This window comes from Diospyros lotus, chromosome 12, assembly GCF_014633365.1.
Source record: "Diospyros lotus cultivar Yz01 chromosome 12, ASM1463336v1, whole genome shotgun sequence".
NCBI classification, from domain to species: Eukaryota; Viridiplantae; Streptophyta; class Magnoliopsida; order Ericales; family Ebenaceae; genus Diospyros; species Diospyros lotus.
Window position 1 is genome coordinate 31,846,103 of NC_068349.1, and position 23,772 is coordinate 31,869,874.

The 23,772-nt window shown below is 35.8% G+C and overlaps 2 protein-coding genes across 3 annotated transcripts; both read left to right on the forward strand.

The window, feature by feature from the left end:
- Positions 1-344: 344 nt before the first annotated feature.
- Positions 345-2,572, forward strand: LOC127787271 (WEB family protein At1g12150-like). Its single transcript, XM_052315235.1, has 2 exons — positions 345-618; positions 733-2,572. The coding sequence occupies exons 1-2, from the start codon at positions 367-369 to the stop codon at positions 2,437-2,439; spliced, it is 1,959 nt and encodes a 652-aa protein (XP_052171195.1). The 5' UTR covers positions 345-366; the 3' UTR covers positions 2,440-2,572.
- Positions 2,573-19,414: 16,842 nt separating this feature from the next.
- LOC127813852 (protein gamma response 1) lies at positions 19,415-23,301 on the forward strand. Of its 2 annotated transcripts, none has more exons than XM_052354943.1 (3): positions 19,415-19,704; positions 20,368-22,121; positions 22,417-23,301. In XM_052354943.1, exons 2-3 carry the CDS (start codon positions 20,714-20,716, stop codon positions 23,139-23,141), a joined length of 2,133 nt encoding a protein of 710 aa, XP_052210903.1. In that variant the 5' UTR covers positions 19,415-19,704; positions 20,368-20,713; the 3' UTR covers positions 23,142-23,301. The 2 variants fall into 2 exon arrangements, with proteins under 2 accessions (XP_052210903.1, XP_052210902.1); XM_052354942.1 differs by having other exon boundaries at positions 20,689-22,121.
- Positions 23,302-23,772: the final 471 nt, after the last annotated feature.

The window sequence follows — 23,772 nt, forward strand, 5'->3', positions numbered from 1 at the left end:
TTAACGTGAAAATAATGCAAAATATTTCCATGCAATGCTCACCCCTTTAATTTGTAGAGCATGATATTCTAAAATGTTAACCATGTATGAACCATACAAAGATGGCTTCGACAGCGGACCTGTTAAAGAGACAATATCCAACGAATAATCAAATCCTCACACCAGACTGGGGTGTTCCTTAATTTCTTTTTCTGTAATTTTTATTACCATTTTCATACATTTGCTTGTTCTTCATTGTGAATGATTCGCATCTCATGATGGATTGGCTATAGATTGTATTTGTATGGGCATATGCAAAAGCTCTCCTGATTCATGGTTGGATGGTGTTAATTGGGCGCAGGTGTATTTGTGGAGAAAAATTAAATTATGTTTGGTTTCAGCATAAGAACACGACAGAATGCTGCAGCCTCACCCAAAATTGCTGATTCTCCTGGAGCCCCTGTTTCTCCAAGAACCGTAGCAACCCCAATAGGCATGAACTCGCCTAAGCCTGATCAAGTGGGGGAAATTGATACCAGAGCCCCGTTTCAATCCGTCAAGGCTGCCGTCAGCTTGTTTGCTGAAGGAACCTCCCCTAAGGAGAGACCTGTTCTAAAGAAGTCTAAAACTATAGAAGAGGTTTGTTCTCTCTCTCTCTCTCTCTCTCTCTCTCTCTGTGCATGCATGGGCATGCAGAGTTTACCTCTAGCCATTATTTTCTTTTTCAAGTTATCGTCATTTGTTTTGCAACAGAGAGTCTTAGAGAAAGAATCGCAACTTCACTTGGCCCTTAAAGAACTCGACAAGTACAAAGAACAGCTCAAAAGTACAGAAACCACCAAAGCCCAAGCGCAAAGAGAAATCGAGAAGGCCAACAGAACACTGCAGGAACTAACATGCAAACTTGAAACCGCGAGCGAATCCAAGCAAGAAGCAATTGCGGCAACAGAATCTGCTAAGAGTCGGGCCAAACAACTGGAAGAAGATGCCAAACTCAGCAGAGCCCAACTAGATGGTGGTTCGTGGAAACAAGATGTTGACAGTGAAAGAGAGCAATATAAGGCCTCTGCCGGTGAACTTATTGCCGCAAAACAAGAACTCACCAACGTCCGACAGGACTTCGATGCCGCGTTGGAACTAAAATTATCTGCCTTCCAAGAGTCTGCAGATGCTCAACATACAACCAAAGTTAACAGGGAGCGGGTGAATGATCTTTCCAAGGAAATAGCAACAATGCGAGAAACACTCAGCCAGGTCAAGCTTGCCACTGTGCAAACCCAAGAAGAGCAAGAAAAGGTTAAGGCAGATCGGGAAACTCATCTGCAATCCCATATAAAAGCGACTGAAGAAGTGGAGAAGAAAATACAATCATTGAAGGAAGAAGAATCCGAGCTCAGACTCCATGGAAATCTCGAGGAGAAGCTCGAAGAAACAACCGAGGCAATTGCAGTTTTACAAGAACAGTTGAAAAATGTTCGTGAGTCAGATCTACATTCCCTGCAAGCTGCCACTTGTGAGCTTGAGGATGCTAAAAATGCACACCAAGCAGTTTTACAAGAAGGGAGCTCGGTGCAGAGGATTGTTGATTCCCTGAAGCTGGAGCTGGATGAGGTGAAGAGGGAACTCTCTGAAATGAAGGAGAAGGAGGCTGAATCCGAAACAGCAGCTAAAAGACTGAGAGATGAAATCGAAAGGAGCAAGGTTGAGCTTGAGGAAGCTCTTGTGGGAGAAAGCAAACAAGTGGATGCTTCTGATCAGATGCGGTCGAGAATTCAACAGCTATCAACAGAAACTGAAAATGCAAGGCATGAAATGGAAAAGCTGAAGAAAAGTAGTGAAGACTTGATGCAAGAAGTGGAAAGTGCACGAAATGAGGCCAAGGAAACAGAGGAGAAGTTGGTAGTCGCCCTAAAAGAGGCTGAGAAAGCACAAGAAGCAGCGAAGCTTGCCAGTGATCAGATTCATTCCATGTCTTCATCATCATCATCATCTAATAATAATAATAATAATAATATTACTGCCGACGACGATGAATCTGCTGCTGCAACAAATAATATTCCAGGTGACAAGATCAAACTGTCAGTGGAGGACTTCGAATCGTTGAGCAGGAAAGTGGAGGAAATGGAGAAGATGGCAGAAGCGAAAGTGGGAGCAGCGATGGCAGAGGTAGAAGAAAGTAATGCAAGGGAGAGAGAGACAGTAGAGAAGTTGGAAGCAAGTTTGAAAGAAATGGAGGAGATAAAAGCCGCGACGGAGGATGCTGTGAAAAGAGCAGAGATGGCAGAGGCAGCAAAGGTAGCAGTGGAGGAGGAGCTTCATAAGTGGCGTGAACAGGAGGAGGAACACATTATGAACGATACTATTAACAATGGGGGAAAAACTTCTTCTTCATCGTCATCTACTCACCCACAGTCGACTGATAATCATCAGGTATCATCATCAGATTTGCTCATGATGTAGCTAATAAGCTAATGAATTAAGCTAGGTTTCAGGAGGAAAGTGGGTAGATAATCCCCAAAGGCAGCAGCTGGCACAAAGAGAGAGATTAATTAAGAGAGAGTCTGCATATACTATAGCTAGATTGGCACTGAAACCCGGCCCTATGGGGATTTAAGGGAATGTATGGAAGAGGAAGACGCACGGGTGATGAGGATATTTGCAGTTTTCTATCAGAACAATTAAGAAACCAATTGCTTTCTATGCATTGAGTTAAGAGGTTGCTATTCATTCATACGTAGTTGCAATTTGATATTTTAATTTTATGGAGCAATAAACCCACTGCAGTACTGTAGTGAACATTGCAACTGCATGCATGCCATGCACATGTATTAATTAATTAATTAATTTATCTTTCCAAATTCCAATGGTCACTAGTTAATTTGTGTACATTTACAAATATTTCAGCATTAATGCCATAAATCTTCTTTATTTAGGCAATGCTTAGTTAGGGAACGCACAGTTGGGCAATCTTCTTTGTTTTCATTGTTTCCTTTTTGGTTGATTGATGAGTTGTACGTAGGAGATTCAAATCATTTAGGGATTAGATCATATTCCTTTCTTGTATATATATTTATCTTCAATGTATAGCTAAAGTAGAGAAAAGAGGTCATCTTTTTTTTTTTTTTTTTTTCTAATGGTATCAGAATGGGTTTAAGGCTTCTTGTTCATTTGTCTTTTTCAACCTTAATAGTCAGCATCCCTTTTGTCTCCAACCAAGATAAAGAAATTGGTCAGTCAAGGGTTGTTCCCTAATCCATTGCTCATCTTCGACATCATCCACCATCATTGTTCCTGTTCATTCTTGCCCCAATTTGACATCGTTGTAGCCTCATCCGCTATAACTAGTCTCTAAGTCACCTTTGAAAACCAATCATCCGGTAGTAGTATGGCCTCGGAGAAGGGTTGCTCGTCATTGGAAATCATCCCAAGTCACATCGTTCACCACCAATAGCTATAAATTGAATGGCTAAAACTACCTATAATGGTCCTAGTAGGCCCTGATCTTTATTTTCAGGAAAGAAATAGATGATTATCTCATCGGTGAGGCTGTGTAGCCAAATTAAGGAGGAATATTTGAAGTATTGGTTGTGGAAGACAAAAAACAAGCTGGTTATGTCATGGCTCCTCAATTTCATGACGAATGAGATTAAAGAAAATTTTCTCCTTTACAAAATAGCTATAGAGATTTGGGAAACTGCAAAGGAGGCATACTCGCATATGGAGCACATTCGAGTTGTTTGAAATTGAGTGTGTTCTTCATGATCAACAGTAAAAAGACCTCATTGTCATTTAATACTTCAACATTCTCAACCAGCACTAGCAGCAATTGGATAAGTTCGAAGAGCACAAATGGAAGTTCCCAAAAGATAAACTGTACTATAAGAAGATTGTTGAACAGAAACGTCCATACAAGTTTTTTATTGGTCTACATAAGAACTTGGATGATGTTCGTGGAAGGATCTTGTCTATAAGACCAACCCCAAGCCTTCGAGAAGTATAATTTGCTGAGGTGAGATGGGAATAGAGTAGAAAGAAAGTCATGTTGGAATCCAAAATCCATCCTCTCCGAAGTTACTACTCTTGCTACTCGTCAACTTTAATCACACTATGACAAATAGAAGAAGGATCAACCAAAATGTGAGCACTGTCATAAACTTAGCCACATGAAGGATGTATAACTGTTGGGATTTACATGGCAAATCGAAGGACATGAAGACAACAAATCTAAGAGAAAGAAGGGGAAACACGATGAATTTGGATGAAAGAACTGAGATATCTCTTTTTAGCAAAGAACAAATTGAGTCACTTTAAAAAATATTTAGCCAACCACAAAGCAGTCATTCCTCCTTGATCATTGCAATAGGAATTATGGCTCATAAAGCTGATATCACTCATGTTCTAAATGTTAAAAGAAGTCATTCAAATGTGTGGACTATCGATTCTAGAGCTTTAGACCATATAACTAGAAACTTAAGACTTTTCACTAAAATCAGTCTTTGTCAGGAGAAGTGGATTGTTAGAATTGTTAATGGAATGCAATCCCAATGGTCAGAATAGTAATGGTGAAGTTAATCGAGAATTTCACCCTCCACTCGATGTTGTTTGTTCCCAATTTAGATTGTAATCTATTATCCATTAATAAATTTACTTAGTATTATAATTGTGTCACTAAATTTTTCAAAAATTGCGTGATGGAGGATGATTGGTGGTGGTAGGCAGTGTTCGGGGTTGTACATGCTAACAAGCAATAACTCTCCTAGTGGATAAGCTCTACAAGTTCGTAATCTAGATTTTCAGAGTTCTTCCTTCAATGCTTCTATTCCCAATTCAAATAATCAAGCCATGTTGTTGCATTTTCGCTTAGGGCATCCAAATTTTGCATACCTTGAAAAATTGTTCCCTTCGTTAGTCAAGAATAAAAATCTCAATTTGTTTCAATTTGAGGTGTGTCAACTTTCAAAGCATACTCACAGTTTGTTTCCAAATCAATTATACAAACCTTGTCGTCCATTTGCTATGATTCACAATGTTGTGTGGTGTCCTTCTCACACAAAACATATTTTGAGATATCGATGGTTTGTATTATTCATTGATGACCAGATTAGATTAACATGAGTATTACTTATAAAAGAAAAATCTAATATTGATCAAGTTTTCAAAAATTTCAACATCATGATTCAAACTCAATTTTATATGAAAATTCAATTTCTAAGGACAAACAATACAAAAGAATACTTCAACTCTGTCGTGAGTGCTTATTTTTTGAACCAATGAATTATCCATCGAAGTTCTTGTGTTGACACCCCCCAATCAAATGGTATTATTAGAGAAAAAAAATATACGCCTCCATGAAGTTGCCCGATCTCTCGTGCTTTCTACCAATGTTTCAAATCATTTTTGGGGGATGCCATTCTCACAACACCTACCTGATTAATTAGATGCCTTCTTGAGTCCTTAAATTCACTCCACTCCAAGCACTCCTGACTGTTTACCCACATTCTCCATTTGTGTCAACCATTCCACTTAAAATTTTCAATTGTTTAATTTTTTTTCCCCACATTCATCCTTATAATTGTGGAAAGTTAGACCCTCGGGCTCTCAAGTGTATTTTTCTGAGATACTTACCAAATCAAAAAAGGTATAAGTGTTTCTTACCTTCCACTAGACAATACTACCAATATGGTTTGGAGAGAGTGAGTTGACAAATGAAGAAGATAATTTTACCCCTGATCTGTTTCACTCTCACCTCACTCTCTCTTTCACCGAGACGCTAACTTTCCCCTTCACTCTCACTCTCACTCTCACTCTTTATATCACTTTCCCACCTCCGAAATTGAAAACCCACTTCTAGTCACCTATCTCCTTACCTCTCAAAAACTTACTTTCAATAACCTCTCTATATCACCTGCAATGCGAAGACTCAGATTCCCACTTCGCCGATCTCTCATAGCAGCAGGAGGTCCCCATCTGACTACGGTTCCTGATCTCTCCATTGGTACATGGCTTTACATCGTCTAAATACGTATTCACTCTATATTTGTTTAGATTTATTCATTGCCTGTTAAATGTGAATCTTTGTTAGTTACATCGTCCAAATCTTTGTTGGTTTGTAGTTACTGGATTATTTCTTTCTTTTACTATGGTCTCTCAACTATAACATTAGTTTTAATTTTTTTTTTAGATCTCATGTTGCATTATTTATTCTACATACAATTAGTTTTCTTTTCATTTTTTTGATAGGTTGCTTTGTGTATTTCTAAGGCTATTGGAAATTACAAGAACTTGAAGATTTATGGTTTATGTTACACATTTTTTTTTTAATAATTCTAAAGATTCATAGCCAATGGTTTATATTTAGTTGATCAAATTTTTAAAAAAAATATTCTAAAGAAGATTCACAACTAATAATAATAATAATAGATATTAAAAAATAAAAATAAAATTAATATTATGGAGAATGAACAATGATATATAAAACAATGTACTTGTTATCTCTCATGCGTGCCTGATTGTAGCTTATGTTGAATGGAGAAGTGAACTATACCCATTTCCAAGTACATTTGGTTCTCTGTTTTAAAAGAATCACCTCCTAGTTTACTGTGATGACAAGAAGTTTGGGCGTTTATTTCCTTGTTATTTTCTAGAGATATAGCATTTTGGTTCTCTTTCTTGTGAATGTTATGTTCATGCATCCAGTTGCAATTTTGTTCTTAAGGCTTTTAGAAATTGGAATCCATGTTTTAAAAACTGGGTTAATCTTACGACACACGAGCTTTTCTTGACGAGTTCTTGAATTTGGGCCTTGTCCATCTTTGTTTTTGGTGATGTGGTTTTTGTTTGTCATAGTAGAAATTTGTGGAAATAATTAGAGCAGTACATCAGTACATGATGGGTCTATGGTTCAATTATAGGCTTGATGCATGAGTGATGTTAATGGCCAAATTTTGTGTTCAGTTGCTATTATTTTTCAGATTTTATTGCTAACAAGCAATTATATTTTAGAAGACGAAAGAAATCAACAATGAGTGACATAGGTATGTTTGTTTTTTTCCCAAATTTGGCACAAATTCCTCAAACTAAAACCATATAAAACAAGCTTACTAAAGGAATGTATGTGGATAATGCAAATTATAAATCTAAATTATATTATCATATTATTGTACCTTGTTTTGATTTAGAAAATCATACTGTACTTGCGGAATCATTTGAAGAAAATAGAGAACTTTTGTTGATAATGAGCAAATTATCAAAGATAATGAGTGTCCTACATTAAACAACGAACTTCCAGAAGAAGATAGCGAGTTTATCCCTAAGGTTGGAATGAAGTTCAATGACGAGAAGGAAGTTTTTGAATTTTATAAAAGATATGCTTATCATGTGGGTTTTCCTGTTAAAAAAGGAGTTTGAAGAATGGAGATGATGGTCTAGTAAGATATGTGGGATATACATGTTGTCGAGAAGGTAAAAGAAATATTAAAGCTAGCACCTCCCTAAACCCTCAACCAACAACGCAGTTAGGGTGTAAAGCTAGGATGACAGCATGTTCAGATGTTTTAGGGGCATGGTGAATAAGCATGGTCCATCTTGAGTATAACCGTAAAACAAGTCTAACCAAGTCTAGGTTATATAGATGCAATTGGAAATTAAGCGAACATGTGAAGCGACAGCTTGAAGTGAATGACATAGCTGGAATTCCATTACACAAAATTTTTAACTCAATTATTGTTGAAGCTGGTGGATATGAGAACCTGAAATTTGTGGAAAAGGATTGTAGGAATTACATTGATTAGGTGAGAAGGTTAAGACTTGGGGAATGAGATGCTACTGCTATTCAAGTTTACTTTTAGAAGATGCAAGCCTTTTGTTGGGTTTTTACTTTAGTGTGGATTTGGATGAAGAGTGTCGATTGAAGAATGTCTTTTGGGCTGATAATAGGTGTAGACAAGCATTCAAGGAATTCGACGATGTTGTCACATTTGACAACACACACCTGACAAATAGGTATGACATGTCATTTGCTCCATTCGTTGGTGTAAATCACCACGGGCAATCGACACTGCTTGGATGTGGTATAATTTCCAATGAAGACACCAAAACTTTCGTGTGGCTCTTTAGGATATGGCTTAAGTGTATGGAGGATCAAGCCCCTATAGAATAATCACTGATCAAGATAGGGTCATGTAAAATGCTATTGATATAGTATTCCCTAACATGAAGCATAAATGGTGCTTGTGGCATATATTAAAGAAGTTGCAAGAAATATTTGGGAACCATGACTGCAAGGCATATATTCTTTCAGTTGTACATGATGCAGTATATGAATCACAGAGTCCTGGAGAATTCAAGCGCCTGGAATTCGATGATTAAGCAATATGAACTGTATGACAATGATTGGTTGTATGAACTTTACAGAGAAAGAGGCCGATGGGTCCCATGTTTCTTGAAAATAAGTTTTTGGGCCAGGATGTCAACAACGCAACGAAGTGACAGTATGAACGCATTCTTCGATGGATATGTACACTCGAAAATCTCATTGAAACAATTTGTTGAACAATATGAAAGGACAATAAGGTGCAAGGTAGAAAAGGAGTTTCAGGCCAATGTTAGGTCATTTTTGTGATATAAATTTTTTTTTAAAGGGCTCAAGAGTAATTTTAACTTGGGCCACAGGTGAAATTATCAAAAGATTAAGGACTTAAGTATAATTTCTTACAGTTATAAATACCAAATCGACTGCAGGGAATGTCCCGAAGTGTAAATGTCTAAGGAAAATAATATAGTCTCAATGAGCGTTTCAAAATAGATTTATAATATTAAAAAAAATCAGAATTGAGACGATTTTTAGTACAACTAAAATACAGCTTCAGTTTGGGCTGATAAACCGAATCGTCAAAGGGGACTTCTGTAAAAGCGGTGCAACCCATAGAAAGCCTCTATTTATCAGGTAAAACAACCCTTCAGTGTTTTTGGGTGGAATCGAGAAGGTTCTCAATAAAATAAGTTAGACAGACTTAAGCGCAGTTTCTTGAAATTGTCCAAGAAAGGTCAAAACGATTTTATTTCCAAGGCTTCGGGGTGTGAATGAGGATCCTAGAGCTTGAGAGTCTCATTGGGAAAGATGGAAAGCTCAAGGGCTTTGTAAGAAAAACCAAAGTGCAAAAGTTAAAAATTGAGGGAGGGGCTAAAGTGTAAAAAAACCCAAAAAAGAAGGAAGTTGTCATGGTTGACCAGTAATTCTATCCCTGAAATTGGCCATGGGAGACCCAAGGAAGTGGTTGGGGGGCCTCCAAGCAAGGCCAAGACAAACTTCTTGGCCCACAAATGGCCAAAATCGCTTCAGAACTGGTCAGCTTTCGGCCGAAAGTGGCAAAAAATTTGGCCACTATAATCAAGGGTTTGAGGGCTCTTTTGGTGGATTTTGGACACATTTGGGATAAAAGAGTTAGTTAGTGACCTGGGATGAAACAAGAGTTGTCGTTTGTAAACTCGATTTTGGCTATAAATAGGAGGGCTTGGGCTGAGGGTTTTTCAAGTTTGGAGCTTCAAATAGAGGGTGTTAGCGAATGAATCGGGGTTCAAACCATAGGGATTTCGTTCTCCATGGTCTAAGGATGAATTCTAGAGAATTTAAAACATTTTGGTGGCGATTTGAGGGGTATTCGAGGCTTGGCCAGAGAAGGAGGCGGACCGTCGGGCTGAAACTTCGACCGGCCCGTTGAGGGCCTTCTGGTGTTCCTTTCAGGTCGAGAGTTGTGCCATTGGAATCGAATCAAGGAGGGGAGAAATGTGGTGGATGAAGCCAACATCGCCGATGTGTCGGCGCTAGAGAAGATGATTGGCGTGTGGCCTACACGCGCTGGTTATCACGAGCAGACCACGCGCCAGTGCGTGCGAGCTTGGAAAAATGTGCAAAAAAAATCCCAAAAATCCTAGAAACATGTGATCTCTGGGTTTGTGCAAAAAGTTTTGGTTTTGGCCTTTTCAGTTCCTTAGTTTCTGCAACGACCAGCCTCGTTTTGCTTGTAAACGAAACTTCAGGGTAAGTTTTGGAATTTTCTTTTGAAGTTCTTAGAATATAACGAATTCTTGTGGAAAAAGATTTGAGAAAATAGTTAAGAAGATATTTATTTGGAATTTTAGAAAGAAAAATGGAGGAAAATGTAAAGAAATTGAAGTATTGAGATATTTTGTGAATTAATATGATTTATAGGATTGTTGTGCTTGAGGTTAAATATTTTTTGTAATTTTTTAGGTTTGGCACGAAAATCGAGATTGGACACACAAATCAAGGTGATGCTTTTTCGAGATATTCTGAACTTCGTGCTAAAGGTAAGTGGTTCGATCCCAAAAAACTTGATTTTATGTAAATGATTTTATCATGTTGTCATGTCTTAATGTGAACATGTCATATAGATTGCATTTACATATATTGATGATGAAATATACATATGAGCATGATGAGATTCACGGTCATACGTTGCATGGGTTTGGAATTAGAGACTAGCGTTGTTGCTTTGCCAAGGGTGCACCCATACACCTCAGTCTGGCAGGGAGACTGTAAAAATGGTAGGCAATAGTTGGGTGCGGTCGACCCAAACGTAAGAGTAATGATATTATGTGCATTACATTCATGCATGTGCTTTAAATGATGTACCCTTATTTAAATGATTCATCATCTAACTTGGGTTTTGTCCCTGAAATATTCAAACGTTCCAGATGGAGATTGTAGCAGAAACGAGAATAAATAAGGCATGAAATGACACTTAGCAAAGTGCATTATAAATTGAATGATGAATTAAATGTATGTTATGTAGCCATGTATTTAAGTTCTACTATTTTGAATTTTAAACGTTTTGAGGAATGATGATGTATAACCTTATGGTTAATGATGATGTAAAAATTGATTTATGATTAATGTTAAGATGTTAGATTCGATTCTAGCTTCCGCATTTGATGTATATAATGATTCTCTTTTAAGATAGATGTATGGAAATTTTGGGATGGATATGAGGAATGATATGGTTTAGCATTAGTTTTGAAAGAAAAAAAATTATTATCTCAGAATTGTCCCAAGTTATAACACGCCCGAGAAAGTGGGGTGTTACAATTTTCTCAAATGGTCCCATGTGCCTCGAAGTATCCCATGGAGAAACAATTTCAGGAAGTCTACACAATAGCAAAATTCAAGGAGTTTCAAGAAGAGTTCACTGGGAAAATGTATTATGCGATTGTGTCTACCGAAGAGGGACCACTGGGTACAAGGTACAATACGATATCATATTTGACAATAGAGTAAAGGAAAAAAAATATTCAATTACTTTTTAGAAAGATAAATGTGATATTGTTTGTAGCTGTCACATGTTTGAGTTTAAGGGAATAATTTGTAGACATGCTGTGACAATATTGATCCAAAATAGTGTCAAATTAATTCCTGAGAGATATATCTTACGGCGATAGTGGAGAGATGTCAATAGATCCTACATAAGGGTTAAAATCAATTACAATGGTTGGATTAGTACGCCTAGCCAGTTAAGATACGATGAACTGTGCAGTGAGTTTGCTAAGGTAGCCGACTTGGTAGCAAACAACAAAGAACGAACTTGAGCAACCATGGAGTGGAACCAGTCTCAAATGAATGAATTGAACATATCCAATGCGAAGCCAAGCTGTGGTAGTAATATATATGTTGAACAAAGTGTGCAAGAATAAATCCTGAATTATGGAGAGTGAGTAACATCTTTTAGAAGGCAAATAATGGATTTGAGATGCTCCCAGACAAAGGGAGCCCCTAGGAAGCTTCGCAAGAAGGGCCAATTAGAAACAAGTACCAAGAAAGCAAGGGTATGTTTTTTTATATTTTTTACTTACATCAAATTAATTATGTGCTCAAATTCCTACTTATAATGGTTGTTACTTTCATTGTACCAAGAAAGCGAGGGTATGTTTTTTTTATATTTTTTACTTACATCAAATTAATTATGTGCTCAAATTCCTACTTGTAATGGTTGTTACTTTCATTTGATGTGTAGATGGGATCCTCGAAATCAAGCAAAGGCAAGGGCCCGAGGCAAAACATTGTTCAAGATGCTCAAGCATTCAATCAAGTTTTTTCACAAGATGCACAATATCATGCGCTTCCACTAATAACCTACTCAAAACAAATGATGGTAAGTAGTAGGATAAGATTATGTTACTAATATAACTTGGATTTTATATATATATTTTATATATTATAGGTTATATCTCATGCTTGCATGCATCTATTTGCATCCAATCTCTTTCGTTGCAGGTTGTTTAGTATCAAACTTGGAATGTTGCTCACAAAGTGCCTATGATGCCTACATTTGCCACGATGCCACCATTTATGCCAATGTACCTGCCCCATCGACAGCCCGATGACAACCCACCAGATTTTTGAGATTGTAAGGCTTCTACCAATGTACCTCAATTCTATAATCATGCGAACATATAAATAGATTTTATTTTTTAGAGATTGTTTTTATCACTTAAAGTAGATCTCATCTTAGATCCAATATCTCTATTTTTGGTATAATATGGTGTTAGTTAAGCACAAACAGCTAGGCTTACTCCATAAAGATTCCAAAATTTTATTCTTTTTTTTTTTTTTTTACAGGGCTCACTCTTGATGCAGATGGTTTGAAGTTCTCAATTGGTAACTAGTGTTGCTTGTTGTCTCGGACGGATGTTATACTGAACATGTTGCGCCGAGAGATGTTGTTATGGATTTTGATATTGTTGATAGCTTTCTTATGTGGTGATGATGTGATTAGGATAGCTATAGGCTTTGATTTTAGCTTTATGAGTAATGGTGTATTTCGATGGATTTTCTCATTCCTAGAATTCAGAGATGTTATTGAATATGAATAAAAAGAATTTCTGCTTATGTATATTCATCTTTCTACTTATGAATATACTAAATTTCTTTTTTGTTCTTATTCCTTTTGTTTGGTGGATATTTTTATTTTTTTGTTTCTTATGCTTTTTGGGGCAGGAAGGGAGGTGGTTTGGGAGGGGGGGGGGGCGCTTTTTATTTAGTAAATTTTATTAGTTCCCCCCACGTAGGATTCGTAGTGTGTAACCATACTTGAGAGATGAACAAAATATACATTTTCTAAGTTCTACAAGGGTTCTTGGCAATAATTTGCTATTCTTTCTAAACTTTGGAGTTGAGCTCAATTCAGGTACTTCATATGTTGCAACCATTGCAATTTAACCCATGATCTATATATGATTAATCAGAACATGAAGGTATTTTGCTTGAACACAGAAATGTTGGACGCCCAACTCTAAGACCAGTACCCATTGCCTTGTTAAAGTGTGTTCATTTCCTTAATATTCCCTTATAATTTGCCTGAATCCTGTTATGTTCTAGTTGAAGTGTGTTCATATTTGTGAAAATAGAAACTGCAATAGACAAGGCAGTATACTTACAGTATGGTTTCTTGGTAACTCTTGAATCACAGTAAAAGTTAGTGTTCGAGCTAGACAATAGGATGGTTTGTTGGTTTTCCTAGATTATCAATATGGTCGAAAGCTACAAAATTGACTCCACATGTTTCCAAGTTAAAACTTTGATGGGATTAACCCAAAACTTACAAACTCAGAAAATCAGTCATGTATTTCAGCATGTACAGGTGCTTCATAAGCAAATATTGGTCACAAACACATCAACAATCACCCATTTTTTGTGCACATTCCTTTGTACACGTTGAGTCAAACTTTGCATCCAAAGCATATTCCACTTGAAAATATGCATAATTACTAAAACATAATTCAAGACGGCCACTACGAATTTTGTAAAAAGAACTTGCATGCTTAATCATGAACAAAAAAACGAGCAATAATGTTTGATACATGTTTATACACTTATTACACTAAAGTCAAATACCTAAATTTACTATCATTATTTTTCATCAGCCATACAATCAACAGAAAATAATTCAATCCTAACACTATTAAACCCCTAACAAACTTAACTATTACCCAGAAAAATATCCAAGAGAGGGATGAATCAGGTTTTTTAAAAATTAATAATTTTAACTCTTTTGAAAACTCTAAAATTTGTGATCTTAATATGTGGTGATTGCAATAGAATTGATAATAGTAAAATCACACAACCACACAGAACAAGAGAATTTTATAAAGGTTCAGCTCTAAAGAGCCTAATCCTCTCTCTCAAAACTTAGCTTGAGGCTCTCAAGACTTAGCTTAAGATTCTACTAGGAAGAATCAACACTAGTTTTTAATTGGAGCTAGGACCAACATAAAATCCCTTGCCTAAGCAAGAACCACTAGCACACTACTAGCAAATACAATCCCTCACACAACAAGTGAGTAAAAATAACAAACTTACAACCAGAAAGAATTACAAACAAGTCATCGAAGGTCGAGAATTCCACCAGCCAGCACACTTTCAACACTTCCAGCATTTCAAACCTTCTCACTCTTGTTTGAATGCTCTATCAAGTTTATTCTACCTTGAGCCTCCATACTTACCCTATATATGTACATCTTCCAAACACACTAATCATTAAAGAAAGCGTCAATATAAAGTTTAAAATTCAAAAAATGTTTAGATTTTCTCAAACAATAAGAAAACATATCTCACCTTTAATTCAAAATAAATTTAGTTTTTGCATGAGAAATCAAGATTTGAAAATTCAAATATAAACTTTTGAGACATAAATAATTAAAACAAGAAAACATGTCTAAAAATAATTATCCTTTAATTCAAAATAAATTTACCTTTTACATGAGTAAGAGAAAATATGTCTAAAGGCAATTCTCATTTAATTCAAGATTTAAAATTTCAAATATAAACTTTTGAAACATAAATGATTAAAACAAGAAAACATGTCTAAAAGTAATTCTCCTTTAATTTAAAATAAATTTACTTTTTGCATGGGTAAGAGAAAATATGCCTAAAACTAATTCCATTTACTTCAAAATAAATTTACTTTTTGCATGAGAAAGAGAAAACATGTTTAAAAGCAAATTTTCTTTAATTCAAAATAAATATACTTTTTGCATAAATAAGAAATGCATTTATTAAGAAATAAAAATTCAAACATAAACTTTTGAGATATAAATAATCAAAATAAGAAAATATATCTAAAGACAATCCACCTTTAATTTAAAATAAATTTACTCTTTGTACCTACTTTTAATTTAAAATAAATTTACTTTGTATGAGAAAGAAATACATTTATATATTATAAAAATATTTTTGTTATCATCAAAATCATATTTACTTACCCTTGAGCTTAACATTAACATTTTTCATTCTATACTCTTGGAGCTTCATTTTTAATTGAAAGTTTTCTTCCATTATATACCTATGGTATTTCTTAAGCTTTAATATATTTTCTTTTCTCCTTAAGGCCTTCTCTTCAAGAACTCTCGCTTGTTTTTAAAGTATTATCTCATTTTAAAGTATTTCTTCCACGTTACGTTTTAACTTATCGAACGAAGCTCCACATAATGCTTTCTCACGACTTGTACGTTCATCATCGATCCATTGAAACCATCTGCAATCATCATCCTATTCATCAAAATCATCCAACAATCAATTCCATACTAATTAAAAGTTTTTTCATTTATAAGATAACTTACCTTCCAAAATCGACATCATAAGAATTTTCTTCCAAGATTAGATTTAGTCCATGATATATAGCACCAAATAGGTACACCATGCTCACAGATTATTCCTTGATGAGAGGTAGAAAAGTTGATTGAAACTTCACCCATTTGTAAATTAGAAGTCATTTTAATTAAAACAATTAAATTTGAAAATATGATTTTTCGAAATCATTGTACCTAAAATGTTTTAACATTGTCAATATCCTCCCATTTATATGCAAGTACAGTATGTAAAAAATATGATTAAACATTACATGAGACTGGAAAAAGTATGTTAAAAAAATAGAAAATAAATGTGTCAATAAAACATAGAAATAATCCTATGATGCCACTTGTTAGGAACCATATTAATCCTTTCATTAATCCCAACAATATATCCAAACAATTTTGATTCTTAATTTTATTATAATTTCATCCTATCTCACGTGTCATTGTTCATTCTCCATAATATCAATTTTGTTTTCATTTTTTAATATTTATTATTATCATTGGTTGTGAATCTTTTTTAGAATATTTTTTTAAAAAAATTGATCAACTAAATATAAACCATTGACTGTGAATTTTTAGAATTATTTTAAAAAAAAATTCATTATGACATAAAACATAAATCTTCAAGTTCTTGTAATTTCCAATAGCCTTAGAAATACACAAAATAACCTGTCAAAAAAATAAAAGGAAAACTAATTGTATATAGAATAAATAATGCAACATGAGATCTAAAAAAAAAAAGAAATTAAAACTAATGTTATAATTGAGAGACCATAGCAAAAGAAAGAAATAACGCAGTAACTACAAACCAACAAAGATTTGGACGATGTAACTAACAAAGATTCACATTCAACAAGCAATCAACAAATCTAAAAAAATATAGAGTGAATACGTATTTGGACGATGTAAAGCCACGTACCAATGGAAAGATCAGGAACCGTAGTCAGATGGGGACTTGTTGTTACTGTGAGAGATCGGTGAAGTACCGGCTGGTGAGAATGTGGGTGGTCGATCCGATGATGAACTATCGGTGGAGGGCGAATTTGGCAGTTGGCCTTGGAGGAGACGGTCAGGTTGACCTTTGACAGACGGATGCGGTCAGGCTGACCTCTAATAGATGGAGGAAACAATCGATCTTGGTCAAAGGTGAAATGGGTTTCCTTGTCGAGAGTGAGAGTGTGGCCAGAAATGAGGACTGGCCGAAAATAAGGTCTTCGCGTTGGAGATGTGAAGTGATACAGAGAGGTTAGTAGAAGTGGGTTTTCGAGAGATGATAACTAAAAGTGGGTTTCTGATCAGGGAGGTGAGAGAGTGACACACACACACACACACAAAGTGGAAGTCAATCAACGTCTCGATGAAAGAGAGAGTGAGAGGGTGGAGAGAGTCTAAGAGTGAGAGAGAGTTAGTAGGCGGGCTTTTTGAAAATTTAAATTCTCATGATAAATTGGTGTGAATATATCGCGATTTATTAGAGTTGTCTAACTTTTTTGTTCAACTTTCTATACGTGTAGCATTATCCTACTCTTGTTGCTTACTAGAACAACTTGTTTGAAGTAAAATGGTTTCCTATTCCATCTTCGCATGTGTTCAATGTCAATGGAGGACTCTACAATGTTTTTTTAGTTTTGAATGAGACAACCTCTGAATTCAATCAATAGGGATATGATAGTTATAATAAGATTCATCTAAGCATCTTCTTTGCTTTTGCTTATGATCTAAGTTTCAGTGGTGTTAAAACAAATCGTTAAATCTTCAAAACAGACCATATCATGTGATTTTTTTAGGGAAACAGTTTGAGATGATTTGAGAAATTCGCAAACCATACAGTTTGCGATTTGATAAAAAAATTAATTTTTAACTGAACCGCTCGCATCGCATCACAATATATAAAAATTAAAAAAAATAAAACCTTAACCTTTCATTCCTTTCTACCCTAGCCCACACCACAATTTTATGTTGTGGATTTTTGTGTTATTTTTATGTTATGAACATGAGGTTGTGTTGTAAACTTTGAACTTTTAAGTGTTGTATTTCGATTGGATTGTAACTTATTTTACTTTGAATTTGATAACTTTAATTGGTTATGCATTGCTTGGTGTTTAGATAATTATGACATGTTTTGGACAAATTACAAAAACTGCATTGCACAAACCAAATCACACCACGCAATTTAGAGTAATAAAAAAATTGCACATATAATTTGACGTATTAAAAATAGTTTAAATCAGCTAAATAGCATTGTAAACACCCCTACTAAGCTTTTACAACATTGGTTGCTACAGTATCTTATCTAGCGCTCATGGATACTCTTTTTGTCCCTATTTCTTAAGTAATGTAAGTACTTAGCCATATATAGCTAGAGAGCTAGTTCTCAATTAACAAAGTCATGTATGGATTGATTCACTAATCTAATCGGTGAGTAAAACTAGTTTTCTCGATTTAAGGTTTTGGGGCTTTTCACATTTTTTTTTTTTTGTTTCTTCTTAGTTTTTTTTCTTTTTCTCTCCTTATTGTTTTTGTTGTCAATTGACAATACAAAATTAAATAATGAGAGATTAAATGAGGAGTAGCTCTAACACAAATGGATTATTGCAAGTTGGAACCACTAGCGATGAGAACCCATCAACCAATGTAAAACGATAATGAGTTTTTGTTTATAAATTTTATTAAATTTAATTAACATTATTTGAAATAAAAAAATAATTTATTTTTAAAACATGTAAAATCTCTGTGTAACCGAATCCAACCAAACCACATATTGTGGTTGCAAATTTTCTCTTAGGATGCGTTTGATTGCAAGTATGGAATTTAAGTGGAAAGAAAATATTTTGTAGGCAATTGAATTGCCTAGAATTAAATTTGTGAGAAAATGTCAATTAAATTTCTACTTAGAAATTATTATATATATTTTTTTAATTTTGGTGTTTGATTTTCATATATATAGATACATATATACGTATATATAAATATGGTTGCAAGTCGAATGGTGGTTTGATGTTGACAGTGATAAAGAAGAAGTCGGAGATGGTGACTCTAGCAAGGGTGATGCTGTGCGAGTACAAATTGAAAGGGAATCAAAAAAAGGTCGAATCGGACCTCAAATTCGACGAAGACAAAGGGGAAGGGTCACTGTCACTTGTTGTCGCTGCTGAGCTTCCCTTGTCGCCATCTCCGTTCACCCTTTGGTCGTTGCCTCTCTCTCGCCCTCTCGTTCAATCGCTCTCTCTCTCGCTCAGATCGTTGGCCAAGCTTTCCCTTATCCTTGCGATCACCCGCCACACTTCTCCTCTTCCTCATGACCGTCGACCACTCTTCTTTTCCTCTGCCAGATTGAGGCTTCGAATGATTTGAAGAGGAGAAAACTTGAGTTGATTTTCCATTTCCCTGAAAATCTATTCCAGCCCCTCTCTAGGAAAATCTTTTTCTGCAAAAGTGAAAAATGGGCATCACGTGACTCAAAGTGAAAAAATAATTTATTTAAAAAAATTAACCAATCAAATACCTCAAAGGTTATAATTTGGGTGAAAATTAATCATTTTTCATGAAAAATGTGTACAATCAAACACACCCTTGGAGTTACTTTGGAATGAACAACTTTAAGATTCAAAATTCAAAAATTCATTTATAAATGAATTATTATGTTTGTAATAATATAACTTAAAATATAAAATTTAAATAAATTCCATAAACGTAAGGCTACGTTTGGTATGAGTCTGACGAGATGGAGAAAAAGGGAGAAGAATTCACTCCTTTAACACTTTGTCAAATTCAATAATTCCAAAGGGGGTGTTCCATTTCGGAGCTTCCTTGTCCAGTCTTCCCCCCAAAATTGAACCCCCGCCCCCACTCTCTGTGTTTTCAATTGAAAACCCTTGCTACGTGACTGCATTGAGCCGTCGACCACCACTCCACCGTCGCCGTCGACTCACCATCGCCGACCGCAGTCGTTGGTTTCCCTGCGCCTTCTGGCTGCTGCTCGCATAGTCTCTGTCCCTACCGAGACCTTCCGGCGTCTGTCGCCCCCTTACAGTCGCCGGCCCTCCCATCTTGGCATCTTCTCGACTTCTCCTGCTGGTTAGTGGTTGCCGCCTTGTTGTTGTTGGTGTTAATCTCTCTCTCTCCACACACACAAACACGCACTATGAATCTTCACGAGAGAAGGGGAAATGAGAGTGAGAATTAGTGATGCCTGCCGAAAACTAGGAATAATGCTTCAGAACTCACTGTAGTGCTCTGAAGTTTTGATTTGAGTTACTGGCACTTGCAAGTTCCTAATAAATTGTAAATTATCAGAAAATATTAGAAGATGCATACTTCGATTTGGAGCATTTACAATGACAAGTTTCTTAATACATTAAAACCAGTAATAGGAAGTCATGATTAAGTCCTTAAATACTTTAAGAGTCACCATCATTTTTCTTGATCTTAAATGACATCTTGATCTGTCTTTCAGTTATATCAGAGTGACAGTGAGCAATATTAATTGATAGTGGATAACTATATTTTGATGAAAAAGAATTATTTTCTGAAAGATGTAGTAACTAATGTAAGGATATAACTAACAGACCTTTGCAGTAATACAAGTTTATCAACTTTGAAGGGTATCTGTTAATAAATGAATACAGTTCCTTTTTATCTGGATGATGTGGATGCCTTTTAAGGACTTTGCAGAGACCAGCCAACGGCATATTGAGTAAATGATTGGATAATTTTCTGTTTTCTCAACTTTGTAAACAGAATCTACTACTGGGAATTGCCAGGTTCTCTGCCACATATTTCATGAAAAAATGGGATTAGCTTTGCATATTAAAAAAGCTCAGGAGACAGGAGTAGTGATTTGAATTATGGAGTTGATACACCACTGTGACTAATAGAAGTATACATGTGGTTAATGTTTTGCCCTGAATCTGTCCTAGTTTTGTAGATATTTCATTGGATTTGGTTAATGGTGCAAAATTGAACTCTTTATAGCTTGTATGGTGGAAATAGTAGAGTATATAGAGAGGAGGATATTACAATAGACACCATGATTGGTGATTTTTAAGGATTCTCATGCAGTTTCTCTTTTCAAGCAAGCCCAAGGATGGAAGATCTCCAAAAATCCCCCCAATTGGGTTATCCTGTTGATGGTGGTGATGCAAAATATGTCTCTGGGCTTAGTACCATACTGGTTGCCACAATTCAGGAAGCAAAAGACAGGATTTCTCAGATAGAATATATTTTCTGCAGCCAATTATTCCCAAATTTTCAATCAAAATCGAAGAGCTTGCAGAAAATTTATACTGAGGCCAGGAAAGCTGCTGAAGACGCATGGAAAGAGAAGGAAAAAGTTCTCTTAGTACAAATAGAAGAGCTTCAGCTTGAAAATAAACTGATCCTTCAAGAAAATCAGTCCCTCAAGTTGGAGAAGAAAAAATTTTTGAATCTTGAAGGTCCCTTACAGAATAAGATTTTTGAGCTCCAAGAAGAAGTTAAGCAGAGGACTGAAGAGCTGGCAGAGAGCAGGGAAAACCAGGCGAATTTACTTAGAGCTCTTGAAACAAAAGCCTCTCTTATGGTAAATAATGAAAAAACCTTGAAAGAGCTTGAAGATAAAAATAATCTGCTTCTGATAAAGCAGAGAAGTTTAGAGCTTGAAGCTCGGGAAACTCGAGAAGAGCTTGTGAAGAAGTCAAAAGAAGTTGATGAAGGAATGGAACTGCAGGATAAATTGCTTCTATTGATTCAATCAAAGGCAAGTTTGATGTTGCAAAAAGAAAAGGAATTGAAGGAGCAGGTAAAAAAGACAAATGAACTTCTCGAAAAAATTGAAAGTTTAGAGAGAAATGTTAATACAGTTCAAGAGCAGCTTAATGCAAGAACTGATGAAGCTCAGAAGGAAAAGGAATTGCAGGAAAAGCTGCAGAAAGAAATTGAACTACATGTCTTAAACAATGCCAATAATGAACAGTTAATCAATAATTATGAAACCGGGAAGAAATTACTCACTGGCAAAATACAAAGTTTGGAGGAAAGCATGGATGGGCTTCAACAGGAGCTCAGAAAGAAAATTGAAGAGGTGGAAGCGGTACAAAAATTGCATGAACGGTTACTCCAACAGTTTGAACTGAATAATTTGGAACTGTTGAAGACTGGGCGGCAGTTGGAAGAGCTTGAGAGAGAGAAAAAACTGCTTCTGGTTAAACTAAAATGTTTAGAGGAGAGAGTTGATAAGCTTCACTTGGATCTTAGAGAGAGAAACAACGAGACATCTGAAGAAATGCAATTGCATGGCAAATTACTCCAGCGGATTGAAGCAAAAGACTCTGAGTTACTGTCTGAGAAGAAGAAGAACAGGGATGCTGTTGCAGCATATAAACGTCTCAAATCTGAATACAACTTTCTGCTTAAAAAATTTAATCTCAATACTGAGAGAGTGCTCCCCAAGAATGGAAGAGAAGATGAAAGTGATTCATTAGGGCATAATGGGAATCCAGATACAACTTCACCTGGTAAGCTTTATTAATTTTCTTGTTATTGTTATCATTGTAGTGTATTCTTTCTTTGAAGTCTCAGTATTACTTACTGTAGAATATGCTGAATCCATCCATGTTAAAATTACATATAAAAAATCTGATAAAACTGCTACAGATTAGGATATTTACTGCATACATGCTTTATAGGCAATGCATGCTCACAGCCACATATTCACACACAAGTTATTCTTCCACTTGTTCATGATGAGGATTGCTTAATGCTAATGCATTTATCCTTAAAACCATAAGATCTTATTATCTGTTGTCCTAGATAATCAAAATGTGACTCCAAATGCTATGATGGTTGCCTCTGATGCCAAAAGGAACTTGGATGATTTCAAAGAGGCAGGATTAATTCAAAGACCAAGCTCTGACTCACCATCTGCTTCCCGTTCACCTGTTGTACTAAACTGCTCTACTTCCCATTCTCCTGCTGTGCCGAATTGCAGCAGTGATGCCAAATCTGGCTCACTAGCTGGCACAAAACGTCCAGTCTCTTCTTGGAGAGATACAAGGACCCATCAACAGCGAGGTGGCCTGGATCCCCATGATGATTTTCTTGATACTCCTTTGGAGAATTTAAAGAAGGCCATTAAGGAAGAAGTTCGCCCAGCTCCAGCTCCAGCTCCAGCTCCAGCTCCAAAGGACATGACTGTTGACAGCTCCAATGATGATGAAACACAGGACCCTGCGCTGCATAAACTGCAGGTACAGGATCCCATTGTTCCTAGGCCTGGACCCAGGGGTTTTAAGTATGTCGAACCAGTAAGGAAAAAGGCTGAGAGAGAAAATCTGAAAGGAATTGAGTGTAAGCAATGCAAGAAATTTTATGATGCTGTTCTTCCTGATGGTGGCGGCGAAGGCCAAGGCAGTGGCAGTAATAGGCAGCAGCTACGATGTGAACATCACAGCGGGGTTTCCAGGCACCGATATAGGTATGAGCCTCCTTCGACTCCTGAAGGATTTTGGAACATTGGATTTGAATCTGAAATGTGAGTTGTTCATTGAACTACAGACTGACAGTTGAATCTGACAATGATTTTTTTGTTATTCTTTTTTCTTACAAAGAGATCATCATCGACTGAATCAACAAATCTTATTTTCCTGTAAATGTTGAACCATGGCACTGATATATTCGAGCTCAAACCATCTTTGTTGAGTCCACATCCATGCTGAGTCCTCTGTGTGTCTCTGCAATGGGTGATAATAATGCGGGTGTTTGGTTTAGGTTAAATTTTGGTGAAAGCATCAGCCAACTGGGCGCCACTCGCTAGCTTGCATGTAAGGCTGCATGCCATACTCCCAGATTTCTCTCTTTTTCTGCTAATTAAGGCTAGTTTGACTTTGATTTGACTGTTATTTTTAATTCGTTTCTTTTTTATTTTTTGAAAGAAAGAAAACATCTTTGGTGGGTTTACTTTTTCTTTTTTATTTCTTAAAGAGAAAATAAAAATGTGGTATCTATAATAATATATTGTTTCATGATTCGATGAGATATTACTTTCTTTTATCAATCTAATCTACAATGATTAATTAATCACATTTTTTGCGATTGATCTTATCACACTTTACCAAATATTTTTAATCATTTCATAAAATGCATAATATTTTATAAATATTAATTTTA